This window comes from Melanerpes formicivorus, unplaced genomic scaffold (genome assembly GCF_026170545.1).
Source record: "Melanerpes formicivorus ecotype bairdi unplaced genomic scaffold, bMelFor1.0.p_v2 SCAF_17, whole genome shotgun sequence".
Lineage (NCBI taxonomy): Eukaryota > Metazoa > Chordata > Aves > Piciformes > Picidae > Melanerpes > Melanerpes formicivorus.
Genome location: NW_027142369.1, coordinates 13848164 through 13871065, shown reverse-complemented (window position 1 = coordinate 13871065; position 22902 = coordinate 13848164). Strand labels below are relative to the sequence as shown.

At 43.2% G+C, this 22902-nt stretch overlaps 1 protein-coding gene across 1 annotated transcript in view; it reads left to right on the top strand.

The window, feature by feature from the left end:
- Positions 1–8350: 8350 nt before the first annotated feature.
- Positions 8351–22902, top strand: part of PELI2 (pellino E3 ubiquitin protein ligase family member 2) — an 82670-nt gene continuing 68118 nt past the window's right edge. Inside the window, exon 1 of the mRNA XM_068149019.1 lies at positions 8351–8552. Within this exon, the coding sequence (XP_068005120.1) occupies positions 8428–8552 (125 nt within the window). The 5' untranslated portion in view covers positions 8351–8427. The remainder of the gene's footprint in view (positions 8553–22902) is intronic.

Here is a 22902-nt window from a genome sequence, read left to right as displayed (position 1 = left end):
CCATTGCCTGGCTGAAGGCAGCCTGGAAGCTTGCCAGGAGCACCTGGCAATGCACTTAGTAAATTATAGTAATGAAAAGAATGTCAAATGCTAGGAGGTAGTTATAAGGTTTTACTGATGTATATACTTGGAAGGCCAAATGTTGCTTTTAACATATTCAGATATGACCTGGCACTTCTTTACCTTAACAAGATGCAGAGGAGCAATCTGATTAATTGATAGGTCTTACTGCCTGTGAAGTGTGGACTCCCAAGTAGTTGTTAGATCCAGATCCTTATAAAAATGGTGGTGTGGTTTTCTTCTAAAATCATATGCACATATCAGTGCTGCAACAACTGCAAAAGGCAGTGCTGAGGAGTTTGGGGAGATGAGGTGATGGGTCCCTACTGGCTCAGTGCTTTTGGCCATGGAGCTGCTCGAGAACAGCATGGGCTGGATCACACTGGAGATATGGAGGATGTTTCTGCAACTCTGCTGCCTGAATGGGAGCCAGGGAATGGTCTCTTGTTTCTAATATGCAATAATTTCTAAAGCACATTTAATTTTCTGTAGTGGAAATAAGTGGAAATGACATTTAATTTTAAGTGGTTATGTGGGTGTTCATGCTTTGCTGGTGGGTGAAATACTTCAGTGCCTGCAAACTGGGAAATTCTGGAGTCTGAGGTTGATGGTGCTGACATAGTGAAGCTCCCATTATCCCATCTCTCCTCAAGCATCCCCTGAAATGAAGACTCCTTGTTTAATAAAAAGATGATTGTGTGATTCCAGCAGCTAGATGAGGCTTTCAGCATAAAGAGAAGTAAGTGACAAGCCCTTGCAACAGGAGCCTTTCATTCACAGGCAGCCATAGGGCAAACCAGAGCCAGGCTGAGACTTGAGCTTTGCCAGAGCTTCTGCACTTGAAAAGCAGAACTCCCCTCCTACCTTCTAGTCTGCAATGATTTGGATGTTTTCACTATGTTAGATGGGGGCAGGCTGGTTGATTACGGGATGACAGAATATCTCTTTGTGGATGGAGACCCAGCCAGCTGCTCTTGAAGCTGCTCTCCCGGGGGATGGGAAGCATTGCCGGGGACTGTTCCCATAGTAGGATGATGTGGTCCAAGCCTGGAGAACCAATCTCACCAGGTTTGTCTACTGGGATAAAGGTCAGAGTAGTAGAATTTCCCCTAAATCTGATATAAGTAAATTATAGAGTAACTGTCTCCATTCTCTGCCTCTTACCACTGTGTTTGTACTAACTTTCAAATGGAGTTGAAATTTAAAAGCAAAATGGAGCAACATCTTGGAAAGAGAAAGTCCCTTCCTAGATGAGCAGCTTGGGCAGGAGAGAGCATCCTGCAAAGAGGGACACAATGATTTAGGAAGGGACTCAACTCTGGGCTGCAGGTCTTCAGGCAGGGGCTGGACCTCTGGGTAGACCTGCATCCTTCTGAGGAGAGGTCAAGAAAACAATGCTGAGATTTGAGTTGCCAATGCTTCCCATCTTGGCAGATGGGTAATAAAGGTGTTTGTTCTCCCTTAGCTATGACAAGTCCTTCAGGAAAGAAACTACAAAGAGAGTGAACAATGCCAGTGATCCTGGGGGTGAGCTATGTGGCACAGCGTGCTGGCTCTGCCCCATAGGAAAAGAGATCTGGACCATCCACTCAGAATAACTCATGTCCCTGAAAAGACACATTTCTTGACACATTTTATTTGTGATTTAGACTTTAGACTGTGTTTTCTGAGCTGATCTTGCAAGAGAAGGACCAGTAGTGACTGTAAAACCTCAGGATGTCTTTCTTGAATGATAATAGATCAGTTAGAGGCAGTCATTAGACAGATATGACTAAGGTCATCCTTTATTATATTCTTTACTTGGACATTTTCTTGCTGGGTCCTTCTGTAATTTGCAGTCGGCTTAAAATTTTTGGCTGCTCAGTCCCATGGTACCACAGAATCCTAGCAACAGCTTCTCCCCATTGTGAAAATGAGGACCTCTTTCTGGCCTTTGGTTTCTCTTGCAGTCAGCTGCTGATCCATGAAGACCTTTCTTTATCTCTTGCTACTTTCATTATTTGACAACAGTTATGGTGGAAAAGCTTTCTTGAAACCCAGGTATGCAATACACGTTCAGTCACCTTCTCCATCATGTTCGTTGACTGCTTTGAAGAATGTGAATGCATTATAACCTTTGACTTCTTTCTGCAAAAGCCCCCTGTTGCCCTTTCCCTGGTGTATCAGGTCTGCCAAATGGATCCCTATGGATCTGTATGTGCCTACACTTCGTCATGTTTTGTATTCATTCGCCTAGTGTAGGTCAGACTGACTGGACCACAGGTTTTAAACTTGTCTGTTCAGAAACCAGTGTCAAGTTTACTATTTCTCATCCACTGTGGACAAACACTGTTAATTATTCACATAATTATATTTTAATCTCTTTAGAAGTCTTAGGGCAGTGACATCTTAGCTCAGCAATTCCAGTTTGGAGCATGTCTGAAAAAGGGCAGTGAAGCTGGTGAAGGTTTTAGAGTACAAGACTTGTGAGAAGCAGCTGAGGGAATTGGAGTTATTTAGTCTGGAGAAAAGGAGGCTGAGGGGAGACCTACTTGCTCTCTACAACTATCTGAAAGGAAGTTGTTATGAGGTGGGGGTTGGTCTCTTCTCCCAAGGAACAAGTGCTAGGATGAGGGGAAATGGCCTCAAGTTGTGCCAGGGAAGGTTTGAGTTGGACAACCCTGGAAGAGGCTGCCCAATGAAATAGTGGAGTACTAATACCTGTAGGGATTTAAAAGACACGTATATGTAGTGCTGAGGGACAAGGATTAGTGGTGACCTGGCAGTGCTGGGTTAACGGTTGGACTTTGATGATCATAAATGTCTCTCACAACCAAAACAAATTTAATTATTCTATAATTTGCTCCTCTAATTTACCTATTGATTCCAAAATATCTGCTGGTGACACTTGTATTCAGCAAATTCATCAAGTCCATTTCAAATAAATAGAGTTTTGTTGTGGGAGCCTCCAGCCCCCTTCCTGATGCAGACACATGAGGGAATCATTTACCTGATCCACCAGGGCTGTATTTCACCCATGACTTCTCATGCACTTCCACTGCTTGCTGGCCCCATCAAGGCCCTGGTAGACTTTCTGTCTCTTATGTGGTTTTATGTGCATTTTTATGCCTCTGGCAAACTGTTCCATAAAATCTTTTTCACTTGCCTTATTATATGTGGTTTTATATTTGTCAGTGTTTATACTATATTCTGTTTTTCTGCTTTAGATGTAGCTTTTTGATTACTATCTTTTTTTGTTCCTAATAGACTTCTTCACTCTGCTGCTCCTCTGCTTTTAAAAATCCTTTAGGGTCTTTATTAAGGAGCATTACATGTTAAACTGGAGCCTGTAACATATCTTTAAGCTGCTGCCATGACACTTGAAAGTGTTTTATCCTTCTGTTTATTTTTTGATGTAATTCTCCTTTCTAAATTTTAGGTGTTACTGTGAATTAACACTATTACATGCCATGGTGGAAAACTAAAAAAATAGCATGTCCAAAGTATGTGCTGCTTAAATGTTGTAAAGAAGAGCAAATCTGTTTTAGCCTAGTCAATGTTAGTCACTGGACCTCTGAAACACAGGACTGAAAGGGTCCCCAAAATATACCAAGCTCAGTGCTTCATTGTTAGGAGCAATCACATCATATTTTTTCCTGCAGTGTATTTATCAATCCTAAATTTAAAACATCTACATCTTTCTCTTGCAACTTCTACTCACCCTCTGTGACTGGGGAAGTTTGTACCTACCCAGATCATACCTGGTTGATCCTAACCTTAGAGCTGAGAAGGTTTATTCACTGCCCTGGAGCACAAAAGCCAGGCTATTGTGACTTCAGAGATCAACTTTTCCAGCCCACACCATCCACATTGATGGCTGAACATAAACCTAAACCCACTCCTGGAAACTTTTCCATTAATGGTAATAATGCAGGACTAGGAATGGAAACCTTTAACCCATTTTATGTGTTAATCCTATGTACTGTGAGCTTCATATGCAGTGTAAGCTGCAGGTATGATGTGAGGGCTTTCAATACTTTCTCTACATTTCAAGTCCAGTCCCTAAGCTATGATTCATAAAAGTGCTAAAGTACTTACTCAGGATCCAGCACATCTGTAAGTACTTTGCTGAATTAGAGCCTTATTAATCTTCCTGCATTTAAAATAACTTTTTATTACATTTTAAAAATAAATGGGCATGTACTATTTCTTTGTGTTTGGGATTTTTTTGAACATGGATTTTAATGCTCTTCTAGCTTGGCTGGAAAACCCTCCTTCCAGCCAAGCAGCTGCTTGTGCTAAACCTGGGACCAAACTCTCTCTCACTGACACCACCATGAAGGAGCTCCAAGTTATCTGTGTTTCCCACTTCCGGAGAGAAAACAACTAAACCTCCCTTCATTACTCCGAAACATCATGCCAAGCCATCCCAAAGAAGAGACCATAAGGCATTTTGAGGAGAAAAATAGCAGAATGCAGCTGTGAGTCTATTTCTCAGTGTTGCTGTTTAACATCTTTGTTGGTGACATGGGGCGTGGGATTGAGTGAGCCCTCAGCAAGTTTGTTGATGACACCAAGCTGAGTGGTGCAGCTGATGTTCTGAAAGGACAGGATGTCATCCAGAGAGACCTGGACAGGCTTGAGAGGTGGGCCTGTGTGAACCTCATGAAGTTCAACAATGCCAAGTGCAAGGTCCTGCACATGGGTTGGGGCAATCCCAAGCACAAATACAGGTTGGGCAAGGAGTGGGTTGAGAGCAGCCTTGATGAGAAGGACTTGGCAATGTTGGCTGGCAAGAAGCTCAACATGACCCAACAATGTGCACCTGCAGCCCAGAAAGCCAACCTTATTATGGGCTACATCAACAGAAACACGGCCAGCAGGTCAAGGGAGGTGATTCTTCTCCACTCTAGTGAGATCACACTTACAGTACTGTGTCTAGCTGTGGAGTCCTCAGCAAAGGAAAGACATGGACCTGTTGACACAGATCCAGAGGAGGGCCACAAAGATGATCAGAGGATTGGAGCACCTCTCCTATGAGGACAGGATGAGAGAATGAGGGTTGTTCAGCCTAGAGAAGAGAAGCTTCAGGCAGACCTTATAGCAGCCTGCTAGTACCTAAAAAGGGCCTATAAAAAGATGGTGAGGAACTTTTTACAAGGGCATGCAGTATATAGGGCAAGGGGGAATGGCTTTAAAATGGGCGGGGGGGGGGACGGGGGGTGGGACACGTGGGGAGGTGGGAGGAAGGAAGGAAGATTTAGATTAGATATTAGGAATAAGTTCTTAATTGTGAGGGTGGTGAGACACTGGAATGGATTGCCTGGAGAAGCTGTGGATGCCCCATCCCTGGAAGCATTCAAGGCCAGTTTGGATGGAGCTTTGAGCAACCTGATCTAGTGGAAGCTTGTACCTGCCCATGGCAGGGGGGTGGAACTACGTGATCTTTAAGGTCACTTCCAACCCATTCCATGTTTCCGTATTTCTAGTTTAATGGATTTAGGGGGAAATGCCAGCAAAGATGTGCTTGTACCAGTTTCAAAAGGAATTTTTGGAGCTGAAAGAAGCAGTGGTGCTGGGTTTTGGGGCTATAATCTGTGTGGCACATGGAGCTGTGTGATGTACAGCAAAGCTGCTCCTTCCTCCTGGCTCTGCTTCACTAGTCAAAGATTTAAAATTTTAAACAATTAAAAAACTCAAATGCAGGTTTCCAGTGCTGGGAGCAATAGGTCCTCAGAAATGGCAATGACAAAATCCCTGCTTGGGAAGAAAAGACCCAGCAACCCTTAAAACACTTTGTGGGGCTGGGTCTGAGCTTCCCTCTTTACTTGCCAGGCTAAAATACCCCAGGGGAAGTGCAGAATGAAGAGATTTTGTATGTACAAGTGAAGAACATTTCCAAGGGAAAAAATAATGTATCAAACCACACAGCAAGGGTTATCTTGCTGTCCCTCACCCCAGCACAGCTCTTCCACCTCCTACAATTTTTTTCCAGGTTTGCACATTTATTTTTCAGCAATGCAAACCAGTGCATGTTCTGCTGTATTTAAGCACAGCAGTTTGTACTGATGAAAGAAAACACACAGGCTTTTCCCTATGCAACTTTCCCCTGCTCTCCAAAAAGCATAGTGTTTAAAAATGAGATAGTGTGAAAAAGAGGCAAAAATGATATCTTCAAGGTCCTTCCTTGTCCCTCCCATCCCTATGTGGGGCTGGGGGAGCAGCAGAAGATGCTGTAAATCCTGTCACATTAATGGGAAGTTTGACTTAAGAGAAGCCGAGCTGAGGTGTTTGGGAGTGTTTTTTGGAAGAGTATTAAAGTTTGTTTACATCGTGTGAAAGCAAAACTACAGCGAAGGTCTTGCTTTTGGCGGGGGGAGGAATGGGAGAAGTTGAAGAGGACACAGCCAGGAGGTTTGTTTTTCACACTGTTTTCACTGCTGTATTTGTTTTCTTTGACAGTGACTTACAGCCTGGCTTTCTTTTCTATTTTGTTAGGGCAATAAAGAAGATAAATCTGTAATAATTCAGCTCTCTGTCTTTAATAAAATCTTGTCTTCTTCACACAGCCTCTGGGAAGATCTCCATTTTGCGGCCCTGAGAGATTGGTTGGTTTTTTCCATTTCACCTCCTCACCAGAAATGACAGAAAAATAACATTACCAGGAAAATTAATAGCTAAATACAATTTCAGGCAGAGGGAAAGCTTTTGGCAAGAAGAACAGGACTCGATCCTGAGTCTGCTCTGACCTGGGGGATCCTTTGCTCCTGGGCTTTTCTGAAGTATGATGGCCACTGCAATCACTTTTGCCTTCATTAATGGGTTTCTGAGTTAGAGACCTCAAAGAGCAGTTAATGAGAGTTTCTGTCCTCAATGCAGATTGATGTTGAGCTAATCTTTGTTAGTTTTTCTTGTGTTTGGTACCAAGGAGAAAGGAAATTAAGCTCTGAGTGAAGACGTTGGTGAGGGAGAGGCTGAAGCAGTGGCAGGCTGGAAGGAAAGTCCTTGGAAATCATAGAACCACAGAAACATTGTACAGTTTGGTTTGGAATGAACCTTCAAAGGTCATCTAGCCCAATGCCTCTCCAGAGATATCTTTGACTAGATCAGGTTGCTCAGATCCCCAAACAACCTGGCTTGGGATGTTTCCAGGAATGGGGCACCTACCACCTCTCTGGGCCAGTGTTTCACCACCCTCAGCATAAAAGATGTCTTCCTTCTACCTACTCTGATTCTTCCCTTTTTTAGTTTAACGCCATCACCCCTTGTACTGTCACAACAGGCCCTGCTAAAAATTCTGTCCCTATCTTTCTTACAAACCCTTTAAGTGCTGAAAGGCCACGAGAAAGTCTCGCTGAAACCTTTTCTTCTTCAGGGTGAACAACCTCAATGCTCTCAGTTCAAGAAAGTGGAAAGTTTAAGGTTTTGGTGTTTTTTTTTTTTTTTGTTTTTTTTTTTTTTAAATTTTGCATGCTGGTGATCTAGAGCTATAGGAAGGTGTGGTCTAGAGCCCATCCCAGCTGCAGGTGATGGTAGGAGATGGTCTGCAGCCTTTGGAAATTACACAGAACCCTGAGGTGATCTACAATTCCAGGGTGAGAGATGAGATGACACAGAATCCCAGGTGATCTGCAATCAAGCCTGCAGACAGCTGTGGGTCTGACGAACCACCTAGGATCTAGACACTAGCTGGGGGCAGGAGGTGATCTAGAACCCCCAACTCAGACAGGAAGCAATCCAGGCTTCCACGTGATCTAGAACCAGGCCTCTAGGCAGCTGTGGGTCTGAAGATGGGGTGAAGACCCATCCCCCCCACCCCCCCGGATCTAGACATAGGGGGGCACAAGGTAATCTAGAACTCTGCATGGTGGTCCAGCTGTAGATCCAGGTGATCTAGAACCAGGATGACCCTGGTGCAGGTAGCCTAGAAGATTCTCCCCGCACTGTCTCCACGGTCGAGAACCCTCGGCCCCAAAGCCTCCGCCGCTGCGCCCACGGGAGCGCGGTCCGTTTAATAGCGGCCCCATCCCTTTTACTCTATGTTTACATAACACACCGAGGCCGTACCACTGCGGGCCGTGATGGGGGTGCAAGGTGAGAAGCAAGGGGCGGAGAGCAGTGGTGCCGAGCTCCACCTCCGCGGGCGCACCCCCACCGCAGGCGGTGAATGGGAGCGGGGAGGGTGGGGCCACGCGTGTACAGGCAGCGGGAGGAGGGCAGCGTTATGCTCCGCACAACCCCCTGCCGGAGGGAGTTGGTAGGTGCCGCGCGGCGCTCCTCCCCTCGCCCCCCCAGCCCCTGGTGTAGTGGCCGTTGTCGGGCGGCCGGCGGCTCAGTGCGGGGCGCATCGCGGAGCCCTGTGGGGACTGGCTCCCCGCCCCGCGGCGGATGTGGGGGGGACTCTTTAGCGGCCGAGGTGACTTTGGCGGCGGCCCCATGTTTTCCCCCAGCCAGGAGGAGCACTGCGCGCCCAACAAGGAGCCCGTCAAGTACGGGGAGCTGGTGGTGCTGGGGTGAGCACTGTGAAGGGGCGACGAGGTTGTGGGGAGGCAGGGGGACGCGTCGGGGACTCGTCCTGAGGCGATGGAAGCGGCGGCCGTTTCCTCTCTGCGCCGGCTGAGGCAACGCTTCTCGCTTTGCCGCGGCCCTTGGGGTCCCACCGCTGTGAGGACGGCCGCTGGTCCCCGCCGCCGGCAGCAACTTTCGCGGCGGGGAGAAAGCGACTCGGCCCTTGGCCCGCATCCCGCTGCGGCTTCGGCGGCTCGGGGTGGGGGCATGTGGGGGCTGCCGGGCACTGCGGCTGCGGGGCCTGCGGGCTGGAAAGAAACTTTGAGTGGGGTGGGGGGGATGAGGGTGTGCGGAGTTGGCCGGAGAGGCTGTGGGGAGACCCCAGCCCTTTCCTCCTCTCAGTCGCCGCCGCTCGCTGGGCTCTCCCCTCAGTCCCTGTCTGCCGGCGTCCTCCTTGCAGATTGCAGGGAAGATGACTTTGGAATTAAGGAGTGGGGGAGGAGGAGGGTGAAACACTTGTATTCCGATTCGTAGTGGAAATGTTTATTTTCCCAGCTTGATACGGATCTTAAAGTAATCCGCTTGGTATTATGTTCTTGCCCTGCTGTTAGAGCTCGAAGCCTTTCTGCTGAACGCCGTGGAAGCAGATGAGGGAGAAGCGTCTAAGCCGCGCTTGCTGAGAGCCCTTGTGAACCTTAGAAGAGATGCTTAATTTTGCTAGTTTAATACGCAGAAACAGTTAATGGTATAGATTTTAGTAAAAAACACAATAGAGGCGTTTTCAGCCAGCCATGGAGCAGAACAGTTACAGCCTTGCTGCGCTGTTCAGTTCCACTCCCCCCTCAGAATCTGTTACATATTTGCTGCAGGGTCGTAAAAAAACCTTATGCTGGTTTGTTACGGATTTTTGTTGTTGTTGTTATTTGTTTTGGGTCAAGTCATCTCTTCAAGGAGTGTGTTCAGCCCTGCAGAATAACTGTTTGAATCTCTGGGAGCTGATAAAAAGAGCAGCTAAGACTGGGTACTTCTGTGTCCAATGATGTATCTTTTTTTTCTTGAGGGCTGCTAAATGTTTCTTATCACGAGACTAGGTCAAGATATGGTTACTATGGAATAAAATAGAGCTATTACCAGAGCTGGTATTTGAAAGGTTTGAATTTAAGCTGAGTAACTTGATTCAGGAGAAATATCCATATCAAACTAAATTTAATAAAGAAACCTTCTTGCTGTTTCCATTGTGGAAATGGAGGGTAACCTCAGCTGTGCAACACTGTCTCTGACAATGAAGTCGTAGTATGATGTTGAATCTTTAATTTAATTAGAGTGCATAAATTGATGTTGTGCTGCAGAGGCTTTTTGTGCACAGCTGGAAGCGTTTTCCTTTCTGTTGCTTTCCTATTTTTAGCAGCAGTTGAAAGTACAGAAGTATGAAATGTTTTGGCTCTGATCTTAACCTAGCAAAGCCTGGTGTGCTTTTGCTTTAATATGGGAAGGCATTGATCTCAGCTTATCGGTTCTGCCAGAGGTCCTGATCTTCACTGCTGTATGTTTGAAACATGTCAATAACATTTAAATAAATTTTGTAGGACTGAGGTTTGGTTTTGTTTGAGGATCAGCTGTTCTCTAAAACTACTGAGGTTGTAGTTTTGGGGTGTTACATGTACTAAAAAACCAAACAGATTCCCTTACCCTTGCAGTAGAACCAAGAGGAAGAGGTCTGCAGAGGGGCAGAATCTTTCTGGTCAGTATGTCTCTAGGCTGCACTGAAACAATGGGGCCTTGGCTGCCACGGTTGCTGACACAATGCGCTTGGTGGATGTGATGTAGGAATAGGTAGATGTGGTGGAAACAGTCCAGGAAATGCTTTGACTTCAGTAATTAGGTTTTTCCCTTTTTGGACTGAAGATTGGGGGTTTTAAGAACCATTTAACATTTCAGGAGTTGATTACTGCATTTCCTGTCAGAGATGTCTTAAATGTTGTATGTAGTGCCATAAATAATACAAACATGTATCTCTCTTTCATTGGTGACTCAACATTTGTGACTAGGAACTGTTGGAACAGCTTAGGCATCTGTTCAGTATTCTAAAAAAAAAATATTTCTTAATAGCTATTTTATATTAAAATCTTGTAATCTGGAGTTCCATTTAAATAAGGCATGTAAATCTGCTTTTCTCCCTCCATGAAACAGACCTGTGGACCAACAGAAGCATAGCATTGCAGCTTCTGTTGCAACTGCTTGATTCACATTGATAGAGTGACCTCACAGCTAGATTTAAATTAGCAAAATCAACAAGCCCTAGTTGTTTTGAGATACTGTGTGGTTTTAAGGGGTGGGGTAGGGGGTGGTGAAGAAGCATTGATGCTGATGTTGATGAATAACTTCTGTCCTGAGCTGTGAGACTTTTAAATTAGGTGCTGAAAAGGCTGATGAACAAAGGAATTGGTGTACCTGGCAAACTGCTGGGAGTCTGGTTTTAAGATGATAAAATTTCCCTTTATCTTTTGCTCTTACTCTTCTTAGCAGTATTTAAGTAGGGTTGTTGTGTACTTGACCCTTAAGAAGGTGTTCTTTTGGCAGTAGGTAGCTCTCTCACCAGAACATGTTCCTGTGTTGTCTTGAAATAGTTGGGATTGCTTGTCTGTATGTTAGTGTGATCAGAGGGTAAAAGCCTGAGGCATCTGAAGTCAGTTGTTGCAGCAGATACATTTCCTATAACCTCCTCCCAGTAAACTCTTTCGTGTTTTCTGTCAGTGATGTGACATTGCATGTTTGGCTAAGATTTTGCTGAGGTTTACATAATCAATGTTGTAGTGGATAAAAACAGTTTATGTAAATCAAGCCAGACAGGTCAAGATGGCTGGTAAAGAGATCATCTGCTGATTGTGAATCTGCTTGTGGAATCTGATTGTGTGCATCTGCTCCTGACATCATCTGCTCACAAAAGGCTACAGATTTCTTGGGGAAGCGGACATATTCATACTCTAATTTTGAGGTGGGAAGCAAGCTTTTTTTGAAGTCCTAAGTAAGTAGTAGCCTATTACATATTCCTTGAAACATGGGGTCGGAGGCAGAGTTTTGAAGGAGATACCAAATACAGTAACCAGTGTGAGCAGAGTGTCAGGGTATTAGTACATTTTCAGTAACCTTCATTTGACTGGTGTCCAGTTAGCACTACAGAGCAACTTCCAGTTAAGAACTGTGCTAGGGAAAGCAAAAATTAACCTTTTGAGGTGGATGTTTTTCTCCTTCCTCCAAGTACCCCTTTTCCCTCTCAAGTTTGAGTTGCACTGTGAATAATTTATTCTGGCGTAACAAAATTTAGGCCTATGTGGCTTTGTCTTGTGTGCAGGGTGCTTGGTCCTGGCAGTGTGGGGTGGGTTTTGCTGAAGGCAGATGTTAGTGGCCTGGTGCTGTTAATGCTCTCTTCCTTTGGGACTCTCTGAATGTGTCTTGGTGAGCTTGCCCAATATTTAATGATGTTGAAAAGTCACTTAACTAAAATGATGTAAACTGAAGGAGGAATACCAAAGCGAGCAAGTCAATGGTAATGTAGCAGTGAAATAATTTTATACTTGATGTTAGGTTCTTTCAGTGTTATGTATTGTCACCAATTCTGAGGAGTTTGGGGTTTCTAATAGGTGTGTAAAATATTTCTTACTAACCAAAGACATCTGTTAGCTGCTCATTAGCAGGGGGCACAGCGTTTAATTGAACTAGACAAAAATCTTAAAGGCTGTTGCTCAGTGTTGTTACAGTGCTCACTTTAAAAATCTCTGTCAGCACTTTATGAATAAATTTTCCAGAGTCCACCATTAAAATGAATGAATCTGTTAACTTGGGTGCTACAGTGTCCGAAGAAGCCACTAGGAGCTGTGAACTTGAGCTTTGTTTAATGTGGATGGTTGGATGTGCTTGAATAAACACAGAAATTTCAAATTGAAGCATAGGGGGTTTGTGTTAATCTGAAGGAACCTCCAGGTTTTGAGTCTTGTTGCTTATGCAGAGTTTTTCTGGTGGATCAAAGTTGCTCCTTAAGCAGTACCTCTTTGAGGTAAAAATTCATGACGTGTTTCCTACTTCTGAGCACGTTTCCAATTTTTTACTTAATTCTTTGGTTTTTCATATAATTCTTGTTAATCTTTTGCTGTGCACTTCAAGGAGAAGCTGGTGCAGTTTTCCAGTAGTGTTAACAGTGCAGATGCATTATGGTATCTGTTGTTCTCCCTGTTAGCTGTTGGATTCTGTTTAGGGACCAAAGACAGGAAGGGTCCCCCTGGCTATGGCATTAAACTGTTTTACTTACCCAGATTTGCTGTTTGATATCAAGCTGAAGCTCTGCCTAACGATCTTGTAGTTTTCTGTACTACTCTGTGATTCTGTATGGTGTAGATGTGTTGCTGAAATTGTTCAGATGACTTGGATTCTGCTTTCGAGCCCTATCTAAAAATGTAGTTTAGGCTTCATTTCAAGGAGCATCTACACCAAACCATGGTAGGCACCCATTAAATATGTTCAAGGTCATGATTCTCTCTGCGAATCATTTGCTTCAGCAGACTTAGCTGGAAGACTGGCTTCTTGAGCGGCTTTTTATGTCCTGCACTTAGTTTATGACATACTGAGAATGTGAACAGTGCCAATTCAGAGCTTGCAAGAAGATTAATCAAATACAGTAAGTATTGTGTCTGAATAGAACTTTACCTGCAATCCAGAAAAATTAGTAGAAGGGGTTATGTTTGAGGAAATATACATGGTTTTTATTTGGTGGAAGTTTGTGTGTGGCTGGATAGAGCAAAGGTTTCACTTCATGTAGCTATGGAAGAGAAGGCATATCCAAGCTGGTTCTCTGCAACTATCCTATTCCTTGGAGTATTTTTGACTTTCTCAAAGTGCAGATTTGTATTTGGCTGTAGGCTTTATTCACAGCATCTTGATACTGTGAATTGGAGAGAAGAAACTTCAAACACTAGAAGCTAAAATTCTATATTTGCTGAAGCAAATCAGAGCATCAAATATCTGCATGTTTACTGCTTGTTACAAGAGGGACACTGAGTGTGTTCTTGAAGTTAAACTGTAATCCCCTTAGTATGTGCAGGGAGCAGGTCACACGTGTATGAGTGGAAGACTTTTCTTCTTAAAATGTGAAAACCAGACTGCTTACTCTGAGTAAACAAGGCTGAGAAATTTAAGACTTTGCTGCCTTTGACTGATGCACTTCTTGCATAGAACCAAATGGCTGCTCCTTTCCTATCTTCGGAGAATTAGGGATGGATAGTTTTCAGTGTTCAGCTGCAATTGATAAATGAGTAGATTCTATGAAAGCCCACTTGGTTCTACTTTGAAATATGCATATAAACCTAGAAATTACTTTCTAGGTTATTAAGTGTAGTGTTTTGTTGCTGAAAGCAGCATCTTGCTTAAGCTATTTCATGCTCCATCTTTAACAGCAGGCTGTTTTTCATCTGTGATTACAAGGTTGCTTGAGAACAGATTTTTCCTAAAGAAGTCAGGAACTTTTTATTATCCAGTTCAAACTAAATTATGACTGGTATGTACTCATTTATTATGCAGCTAATGCTGCTCTCTAAATCACTTTGCCCTTACTCCTCAATAATGACAGCACATATCAGCTTGATACTTTGAGGAGATGTAACCTTCTTTTCCTGCACTCTGAGTAAATAAGAAGCTGTGTGAGTGTTGTATGATGCTGAGCTTTAGCCAATGTACTTTGCTGAAGGTAGATTTATTAGTTCAGAGTCGCAGCAGAGAACTTTTGGTACTGTTTGTGAAGTACTATAGGAGTGCCTGTAGGCAGCAGCTGTTTAGATAGACTGAACCAGCCATTGTGTCATTTTTCTTTTTGGGATTGTCTGCACATGTTTTGGTTCTGAATTTGTCTTGAGTATGTGTGATGAGTATGGGAATGAAGCTTTCCAAAGGATGCTCCTCTAGCATGTTGTACAGTTGCAGTCTTCATGTTTAGTAGAAGTGCTTCTCATGATGTCATCTAGAGTTGTCTTTGGTTATTCTGCACTATCATACTTGTGGCTTATTTGTCCTGTGATCAGCAAGTTACATAAAGGAGGATTCAGTCTGAGCTCCCAGTTTGAACCAGACTGTAGTTGGTTTCTAGCTTTACTTTGTGCTGTCAAATCTTGTTCCGTTTGTACTGTTTGATACCATAATCTCATTTGCATTGAGGATGCTTTTCCTTTTACCAACAAATATATTCTTATGTTTATTCTCACTCTTTCCCAAGGTCAGCACTGAAAAGCTTACATGTGACTTGTCACAAGCTTAAACCTTGAGGGACAGGAATGGGGATGGTGACGTAAGGGAGCGTGCGCACTTCCAGAAAGATTTGTAAGGCAAGGCTTCTTTGTTTTGCTTGTTTTCCAAATACATCACTAAGTGGTGGCCTTGCGTTTTTCATTTGCGTCACCTACATATGCCAGTAGTCTGTTGAAGGGGTCCTGCTTTTCTTTTAGATGACTTGTTTCCCTGATGACAAGATGCAGTTAGGAATTCTATGCCTCCCTTACCTTTCTCTCATAAGTTTTTAAAACGTCTAATGTAGCTTTATGCAGGTTAGTGCTGGGTTTTGATCATAACATCACTCATCATTCACATACTTTGGAAGATCAATTTGTAACTTCTCTGGCAAACTGCAAGTAACATAGAATAACAGCTAATAATGATAAAATAGTTTGGGTTGGAGGGGATCTTTAAAGGTCATCTAGTCCACACCCCACCCCCGGGCCCAGTGACCGGCGATGTCTGCAGCTAGATCAGCTTGCTCAGAGCTACATCTGACCTGACCTGGAATGGTGCCTGAGATGGGGCATCTACCACCTCTTTGGCCAGCTTGGGCCAGTGTTTCACCACCATTACTGTAAAAAAAAATATAAATTCTTCTTTGTATCATCTAGTCTGCATGTTTGTGATGAACTTCAAATAGTCCCCCTTCTGAAATGAATGATCTGCTTTTGGTCTTAATGCATTATACAATAGACTCTATTAATCTTATTACTTGGTAGCCTAGAATAGGTCTTGGTCCTCATATTAAGCAAATAGTGCAGTCAAGAGCACTTGAGGCTTCCTTTAGTATGCTGGGGGTTGGTGAATAGGTGGAGTAGTTCTGTCCCAGCTTTTCACCTGTAGTACACCACTCTGCATCCTCTCTTTTTGACCAGATATGCCCCTTCTGTGATGACTCCTTTTGTGATGAGCTACCTGTTGGAAAAGGACCTGGGTATGTTTGTTGACAGCATGCTGAGTATTAGCCAGCATGTGTCCAGGTGGCCAAGAAGGCAAATAGTATCCTGGTGTGGATCAGAAATAGTCTGACCAGCAGGACTAGAAAAGTGACTCCTGTACTCAGCACTGTTGTGTCCACACCTCAAGTACGAGGTTTGGTTTTGGGCCAGATGCTCCAAGAAGTTCATTGAGGTGCTGGAGTGTGTCTGGAGAAGACAATGAAGTTGGTGAAGGATTTAGAGGACAAGTCTTTTGAGGAGAGGCTGAGGGAACTGGGGTTGTTCAGCCTAGAGAAAAGGAGGCTGAGGGGAGATCTTCTCGCTTGCAACAATGACTTTAATGGAGGTTGTAGTGAGGTGGGTGTTGGGTCTTTTTTCCCAGGTAACAAATGACAGGGTGAGAGGAAATGACCTCAAGATGCACCAAGGGAGGTTTAGGTTGGACATTGGAAGCAATTTCTTCACTGAAAGGGTTGTCAAGCCCTGGAACAAGCTGCCTAGGGAAGTGGTGGAATTGCCATTCCTAGTCAATGTGGAACTTCAGGACATGGTTTAGTGGTGAACTTGGCAGTGCTGGGTTATCAGTTGAAGTCAGTGACCTTGTTGGACTTTTCCAACCTGAATGGTTCTATGATTCAAACTTGTGATACAACCTGCTCTGCAAATAAGTCTCTCACTGACTCTTTATGCACTGCTGATGATTGCATAAAGGGTGCACTTCTGGCTATGTGATTTCAAAGCAAACAAAGATTGGCAGAGGGGAAGGGCATCAGTCAGTAAGCTGTATGTGGGATTTCCTTAGTGTCCAAATAGGTATCATGGTGCTGGGAGTTCAGCAGTAACCTTCCTTGAGGTTTGACTGACTCTGCAGAATAAAGCTCTTTCTACTACCCTTCCCACAAAGAGCACTTGTTGGTTTTACTTAGCAGAGCTTAAGTTACAAAAAGACAATGCTTGCTAGCTGTGTGAAACCCTGTGCAGGTCAGTCAGAAACATGCATGCAGTGTCATAGTAGCATCAGTTAATTACTAGGTTGTGGTGAAGAAAGAACCATTCAGCTAAAAGCATTCCTCTGTATCACAACAGAAATGTCATATGGACAAAAGATACTGTAAACAGCAGTTGTGAAAATGGATACAGACAACATCTACAGTGTTGAAGAGTGTGTTGTATTAAAAGCAAAGTGGTTTGGAGATTAGCTTGATTTGATTAGGCACAATGCAAGGTACCTATTGCTGAAGGACCTATTGCATGCTTCTGTCAATAGCAATTTGTTTCTACTGTAGGGAGGGAAAGTAAGCAAGCTCTGTTTTGTGCTTCTGGAACCTCACTTCAGGTGAAGTTTTTTCCCGTTTATCAATATTTCTAGTAATGGACTGGGACTCACTGTGTCTTGATGTCACTGGAGATAAAACTAGTGTGCTCTAAGGAGCATGAACTAGAATCACAGAATGCTTTAGGTTGGAAGAGACCTTTAAAGGTCATCCAGTTCACACCCCACTGCAGTCAGCAGGGGCATCTTCGGCTAGAATGGGTTGCTTAGAGCCATAAATGACCTGACCCAAAATGTTTGCCTGCATGGGACTCTTGCCACCTGGGCGAGTGTTTCACCACCCTCATTGTAAAAAGATTCTTTATTCTATGTAGTTTAAATTGCCTCTTCTAGTTTAAAACTGGCACCCCTTGTTTTGTCACAACAGGCCCTGCTATAGAGATGTCTTCATTTTCTTATTGGCCCCCCCTAAGTAATGAAAGGCTGCAAGATTTGGGGCCATTCCTAATCTAATGGAGTAGAAGGTTTCCTGTGCTAGGGGATAGTATGAAAGCCACACGTGTGCCTTTTTGAAGTATTTGGCAATAAAGACCTAATATTCATCTGTCACACTTACTACTTATATTAACTATGATACAGCTACATTGTGTGGCAATGAACTGTATTAAACGCATGAAAGCAACAAGTTGCGTAGCGAGACAAATGCTAAGTGAAAATGTGTTTACTGTGCTGCATCCCCAAAGGAATGGGGACAGGTAGGAAAAGTTATGAGATAGGTGGCACTTAGTAAGGTTACAAGAGAAGACCAAGAAGCATTATGGCCTTCTCATGAGTATTGTAATGTTAACTCATCCTTGTTGCAAAATTCTCCTTTTTCCTCTCTTCATTCAAGGAATTGAGGATGAAGAAGTGTTGGCATGGTCTTTAACTGATAAACACTATTCAAAGGCAAACTTCATATTCAGCTGTAGTGATGCATTTAGTAGGCTTTCACATGACTCTTCACCCTCAAATATTTGTTATCTTTATTTTAGAATCCAGTAAGTTCATAAAACAATTTTATCCATTGAACAGGATGGCTTAGTAGTGCCTAAACAAACAGGTGGGTGTATACTCTTAAGGCATGTAAATGTCTTGGATGAATACAGTGGAGACAATTAGTCATTGTATGAAAGTAAACTAAACAAATCGAAGCATAGAACAGCTTAAATCTTCTCTTGTGTATTGCAAATAAACTGGAGACCGAATGTGCAAACTGTCTTGCACGTGTCTTTAGGAAGAGTGAAAGAAGTGTTTAGTCTAGACACAGAAGTTAATGGGCTGAAACTCTGATATAAGCACAGCTGTATTTCTTCATGTGCAACAGTGTGACTTTTTGATTGTTGATGTCTGATTTAGTATGGTTTGGTCATAGCCTTTGAAACAGGAGCAGTGTGTCTGTGTCCTCTTTTCACAGGAAAGACAGAGCTCTTGAAAGATGCTAAGAACTGTACGGTTCTTTCTTCCCTGAACATTGGTACAGGGTTCTGCATCTCCCAGATGATTGTGTTTTTATGGAACATTGACTAATAAACCAAAATATCACTCTGCTTCCAATTTGCCTTCCTAGTCAATGCTTGACCTCTGAGAGCAAACAGCTGTGAAACTCAATACTTCGATTCAAAAATCATTTTTGGCTCTGGAGAGGAATCTTTCAGGCTGGGTAGGATTCATTACCTTGTAGTTGTCCTAACCTTTCTACTAACTGATGTGTAAAACCTACTTTGCATTACTTTTTGAAATTTAATGTCTTTTGGAATAATTTCCTAGTGCATCAAGGAGTGAATTTTGATTTCAGGAGTTTAGCCTTTTGTCACAGGCTGTGGGCAGAAGTCCTATTCCATAACTCTGATGTGGTGGGGGAGGTTGCAGTGCCTTGTTGCAAGAAATACAGGTTGCCTAGGGAGGTGGTTGAGTTTTTAACGTCCTTGGAGATGTTAAAAAAAAGACTAGATGTGGCACTTCAGGACATTGTCTGGTAGTCTGCTGGGTAGAGAGTTGGACTTGATGATCTTAGAGGTCTTTTCCAACTCGATGATTCTATGGTTCTATACTTTCCCCCCCCCCAATGCAGAACAGCTTTGGGATGGAGGATTTCTTCCTGAGAGTGTTCTCTAATCTGATTCTGCCAGAAGATTTAATCAAATGGGCTGTCAGTGCCTTGGTGAGTTTTGCCAAAATACTACCAGCACATTAGGCAAAGAGAAGAAGTTGATCTTAAGGCAGCTTTGGTTGACATAAGCAGCTGAGTAACTTCTTCCATCAGAGCTAATCTGGAGAAGGAAGTTTGGCAACAGAGCAGTGTTGCACTGTTTTTGACTCATCTCTTGTTTTTAGCTGGTCTTCACTGAACTAATAAAAAGCTTGAGACACGAGAGATGCTTTTGAACAGCACTGGCAAGTCAGTTGGGACAGCACGAGCTTTCCTGGAGGTTACAGGAATGTGCTTCTGTGGGCCATGTCTGTGGAAGTGGCAATGCTTTGGTCTTTCTGACTGTGCTGAGATGTTTTCCTTCTGTAAGATTTTTTGCTGAGGGTGCTGGGGTACAGACTGCAAGGGACTTGATTTTTTTTAAGAGATGTGCACTGAAACTTCTTTCCGCAACCTCAAAAGCATTTCTTAACCCTTTTTGATAGTGAGCCCCTACAACCTGTTTAAAGACTTTGACAGAGCTTTCCCCAAAGCTCTAAGTATGTTCCTCCTTTTGCTTTGAGGCAAGCCATTTTTTGCAGTATTTTCACAGTCTGTTTACTGTCAGAGCAAAAGACCCTTAACTCTTGATTTTTGTGCACAAAATACTGTTACATTGCTGGCTCAGCCCTGTCTTATCTCTTTGGTTGCACAATCACACTTTCAGCTGCATTACTTGAGTGCTCTATATGTAGTTTTATTGCAAGCATTGAATTTCCATCATGCAGGGTTGGTATAATATAGCAAATACCTTTCCATGTAAGGAAGGCTACAAAATAAATAGTGCAGGTCCCTCTGTAAGCAAAGATAGGGTTTCAGTGATTAGCAGGGTCTAAGTCAAGCTTGGTCTACCCTCCTAGTTTATTATGTGCAATGTGACTTTAAATTCAACTCAGGAATTGGCCTTGGATCATATATTGATAGTTTGCACCTTAGACTCCTTGGAGGAGCCTGGTTTGTATTAAGATTTTACCTACTGGAAGTCTGTCAGCATAAGGAGAACAATTGTGAAATAACACTCTGCTAAAGGGTAGGCAGATATTTCTGTGGCAAAAGTGATTTGCTCTTTCTCCTCTGGGCATTTTGTAGCCAGTGAAGGCAGGCAGGCAGACAGGAACTGGGTTTGGGGCTGGCTTGATTCCAGTTGCAAACTCTATTCAGACCCAAGCCAGAAAGAATATGGGCCAATGTGTAAGTTTTGGGCAGAGATGACAGTTGAGAAAAACCAGCTGTCTTGGTTTTGTGAACTGGGAAAATTTGTTGTCAATATGTCAGGTGGTAGAAGTATGGGGTTTTGTGCTCTGCAGAGTTAGAGAAATGCTTTAAGGATGAGTTTGTCCTGCATAAGTCAAGAGAGCAAGACACTTAGTTGAGTTAAACCAAAATAAATACTGGTAGATAAGCATGTATGGTGCTCTTTAATATTCAGAAAGCAAGCATATTCATTAAAACCAGATGTACAAAGTGACTTTCTTCCCCTATCCACCACCATCCTTACCCATCCTTGAAGCCTGTGTAAGTAATTTTTGAACAGTCTTTTTTTCACTTACATGAAGGTAACATCCTGGTTAGATTCATTACTAAGTCTGAAGAGTTGTCTGTTTAGGGATAATCTAAACTTTGTTTTCTACCTTCTGCCACTCCCAGGTTGTACATATGCTGTTGCTCATTTTTGAAGAAGAGTTTTATTAGATGTGCAGTCCTATGCAGAGTGTGACAGATGTCAAAATTAAAAAGTGCTGGAGCAACCCAGAAGTCCAGACATGCAGCTTATCTTGCTGTAATTTAAAGCCACTTGAAACCTAGAGAAGTTCTGAATGAGATGCCTCTTTTGCATTGATCATGGTAGCTGCTCATAGCCTCTACACCTGCTTGTATTTGGGATGCCTCTTTGAAATTCTACGGGGCAGATGTTGGGTAGTGACAGGATAAGGTAGTCAGTTTTGTGGTGATGATCCAAACAGATGAAATCAGTTGTCTGAGATAGTTACTGTTCCTAACCATCTAAGCAGTCATCTCACAGGAGAACACTGCATCCTCAACTCTACTGGCACTGTTAGCTCCCTGTTCCAGTCATTTTCCATCTGCCTCTGATGAATACATAGGGAGTTACTTGAAGATGTAGTGACAGATGAGGTGGTGGTCTGTAACTGGAAATGAAGTATGTCATTGAGTTAATTTTGTTCCAAAGCCTCCCAGTGCTGTTTGAACTATGTTGAGGAGAGTCTGTATAATGGAGCCCCCCCAATGCCCCTGCCTCATTCAACATCAGAGAATCCATGTGACTACAATTCTCACCTCTGAGGAAAAGCTTCAGTTGGAGCTGTCATGTTAGTAGACAAAGGAGGAGTCCAACTGCATGACATGTACTCAGAGGAAATCACGCTTTGGTGATTCTCCAGCTTATGAAATGCCTTGTTTTTTGATTGTTCTTGTTGTCAGTGCTGTTGTTTCACCTCTACTGCCTGCAGCAATGGTGGAATGTCAGCTTTGAGTGAATGGGAATGGACACAAATGTTCTGGGTACTGCAAGTAACTATGGTGAAGAGATTTGGATGTAAAAGAGTGGTGTAATCCCTAATGGCATACTAGGCCACACCACTGGTACTTGTGAAGAGAACTTCAGTAGAGTAAATGTATGCTGTGTCTATGTACAAATCAGCACAGTGCCTTGGAATGAAAAATGTTCTGGTTGTGTTTGGGGTACTAGAAAAAGCCTTAATAAATTGTTTCATGAAGTACTCAGTGTAGAACATTGATCTTGTGGTGATACCTACTTTTGCTTTGGATCAGTTCATCTTTGCTTTTTCAGTAGAAAAATACGCCCCTGAAGAATAACTAAGTGTCAGCTTTTCTTGGAAAGCCAGTTTTTTTGGGAGGCATTTTGAACACAACCCCAAACTTTGTTTCGGTAATTGTGAATAGCGTCCCATTTAGTTTAGCAGCCTCATGCTCTTCTCTCTCATGAGCTCAGTTCAGAGCTAAAACTAGTATTCTGTTACTCAACACAAACATTAAATTCTCTGGATGTGAAAAGTCTCACTTTGCAAGTGGTTGTAACATAGCCTAGTTCTTGGCCAAAACTCTGTTTGGGATTTGTCCAGACTTGGAATGTTTCTCTAGTGGACTTCAGGTTGGTTCCATTATAATGGGCAGATCCAGAAGATTTACTTCTGAGTTTTGCAGACAAAGATTGAAACAGGCTGATGAGGTGTGACTGTTCCTGTATGTCTGTCTTATCTTCTGCTGCGGTTCAAGGTGGTAGAGTGATGGCATCTCTCACTTGAGGGAGTTCTACATAATAGAAGCAAATGCTAGGGCTCTTTTCTCTGCTTTTGATAGGACAGTTGGAGGAAAGTAGAACAGCTGTTGGAGACTGACAGGTATTCTTGTGGGTATAATGTCGAAGTGTTGACAGGAGCAAGGGGAGGTGTTTTGTATTTTCTAAAATGCGCATGCAGTATCTTTAGCTGGGCAAAGAGGTAAGAATTTGGCTATCTACAAGACATGCATAAAAGGGAGCTAGATTGTACTTTACAGAATCACAGAATGGTGGGGATTGGAACACCTCTGGAAATCATCTATCCAACCCCCAT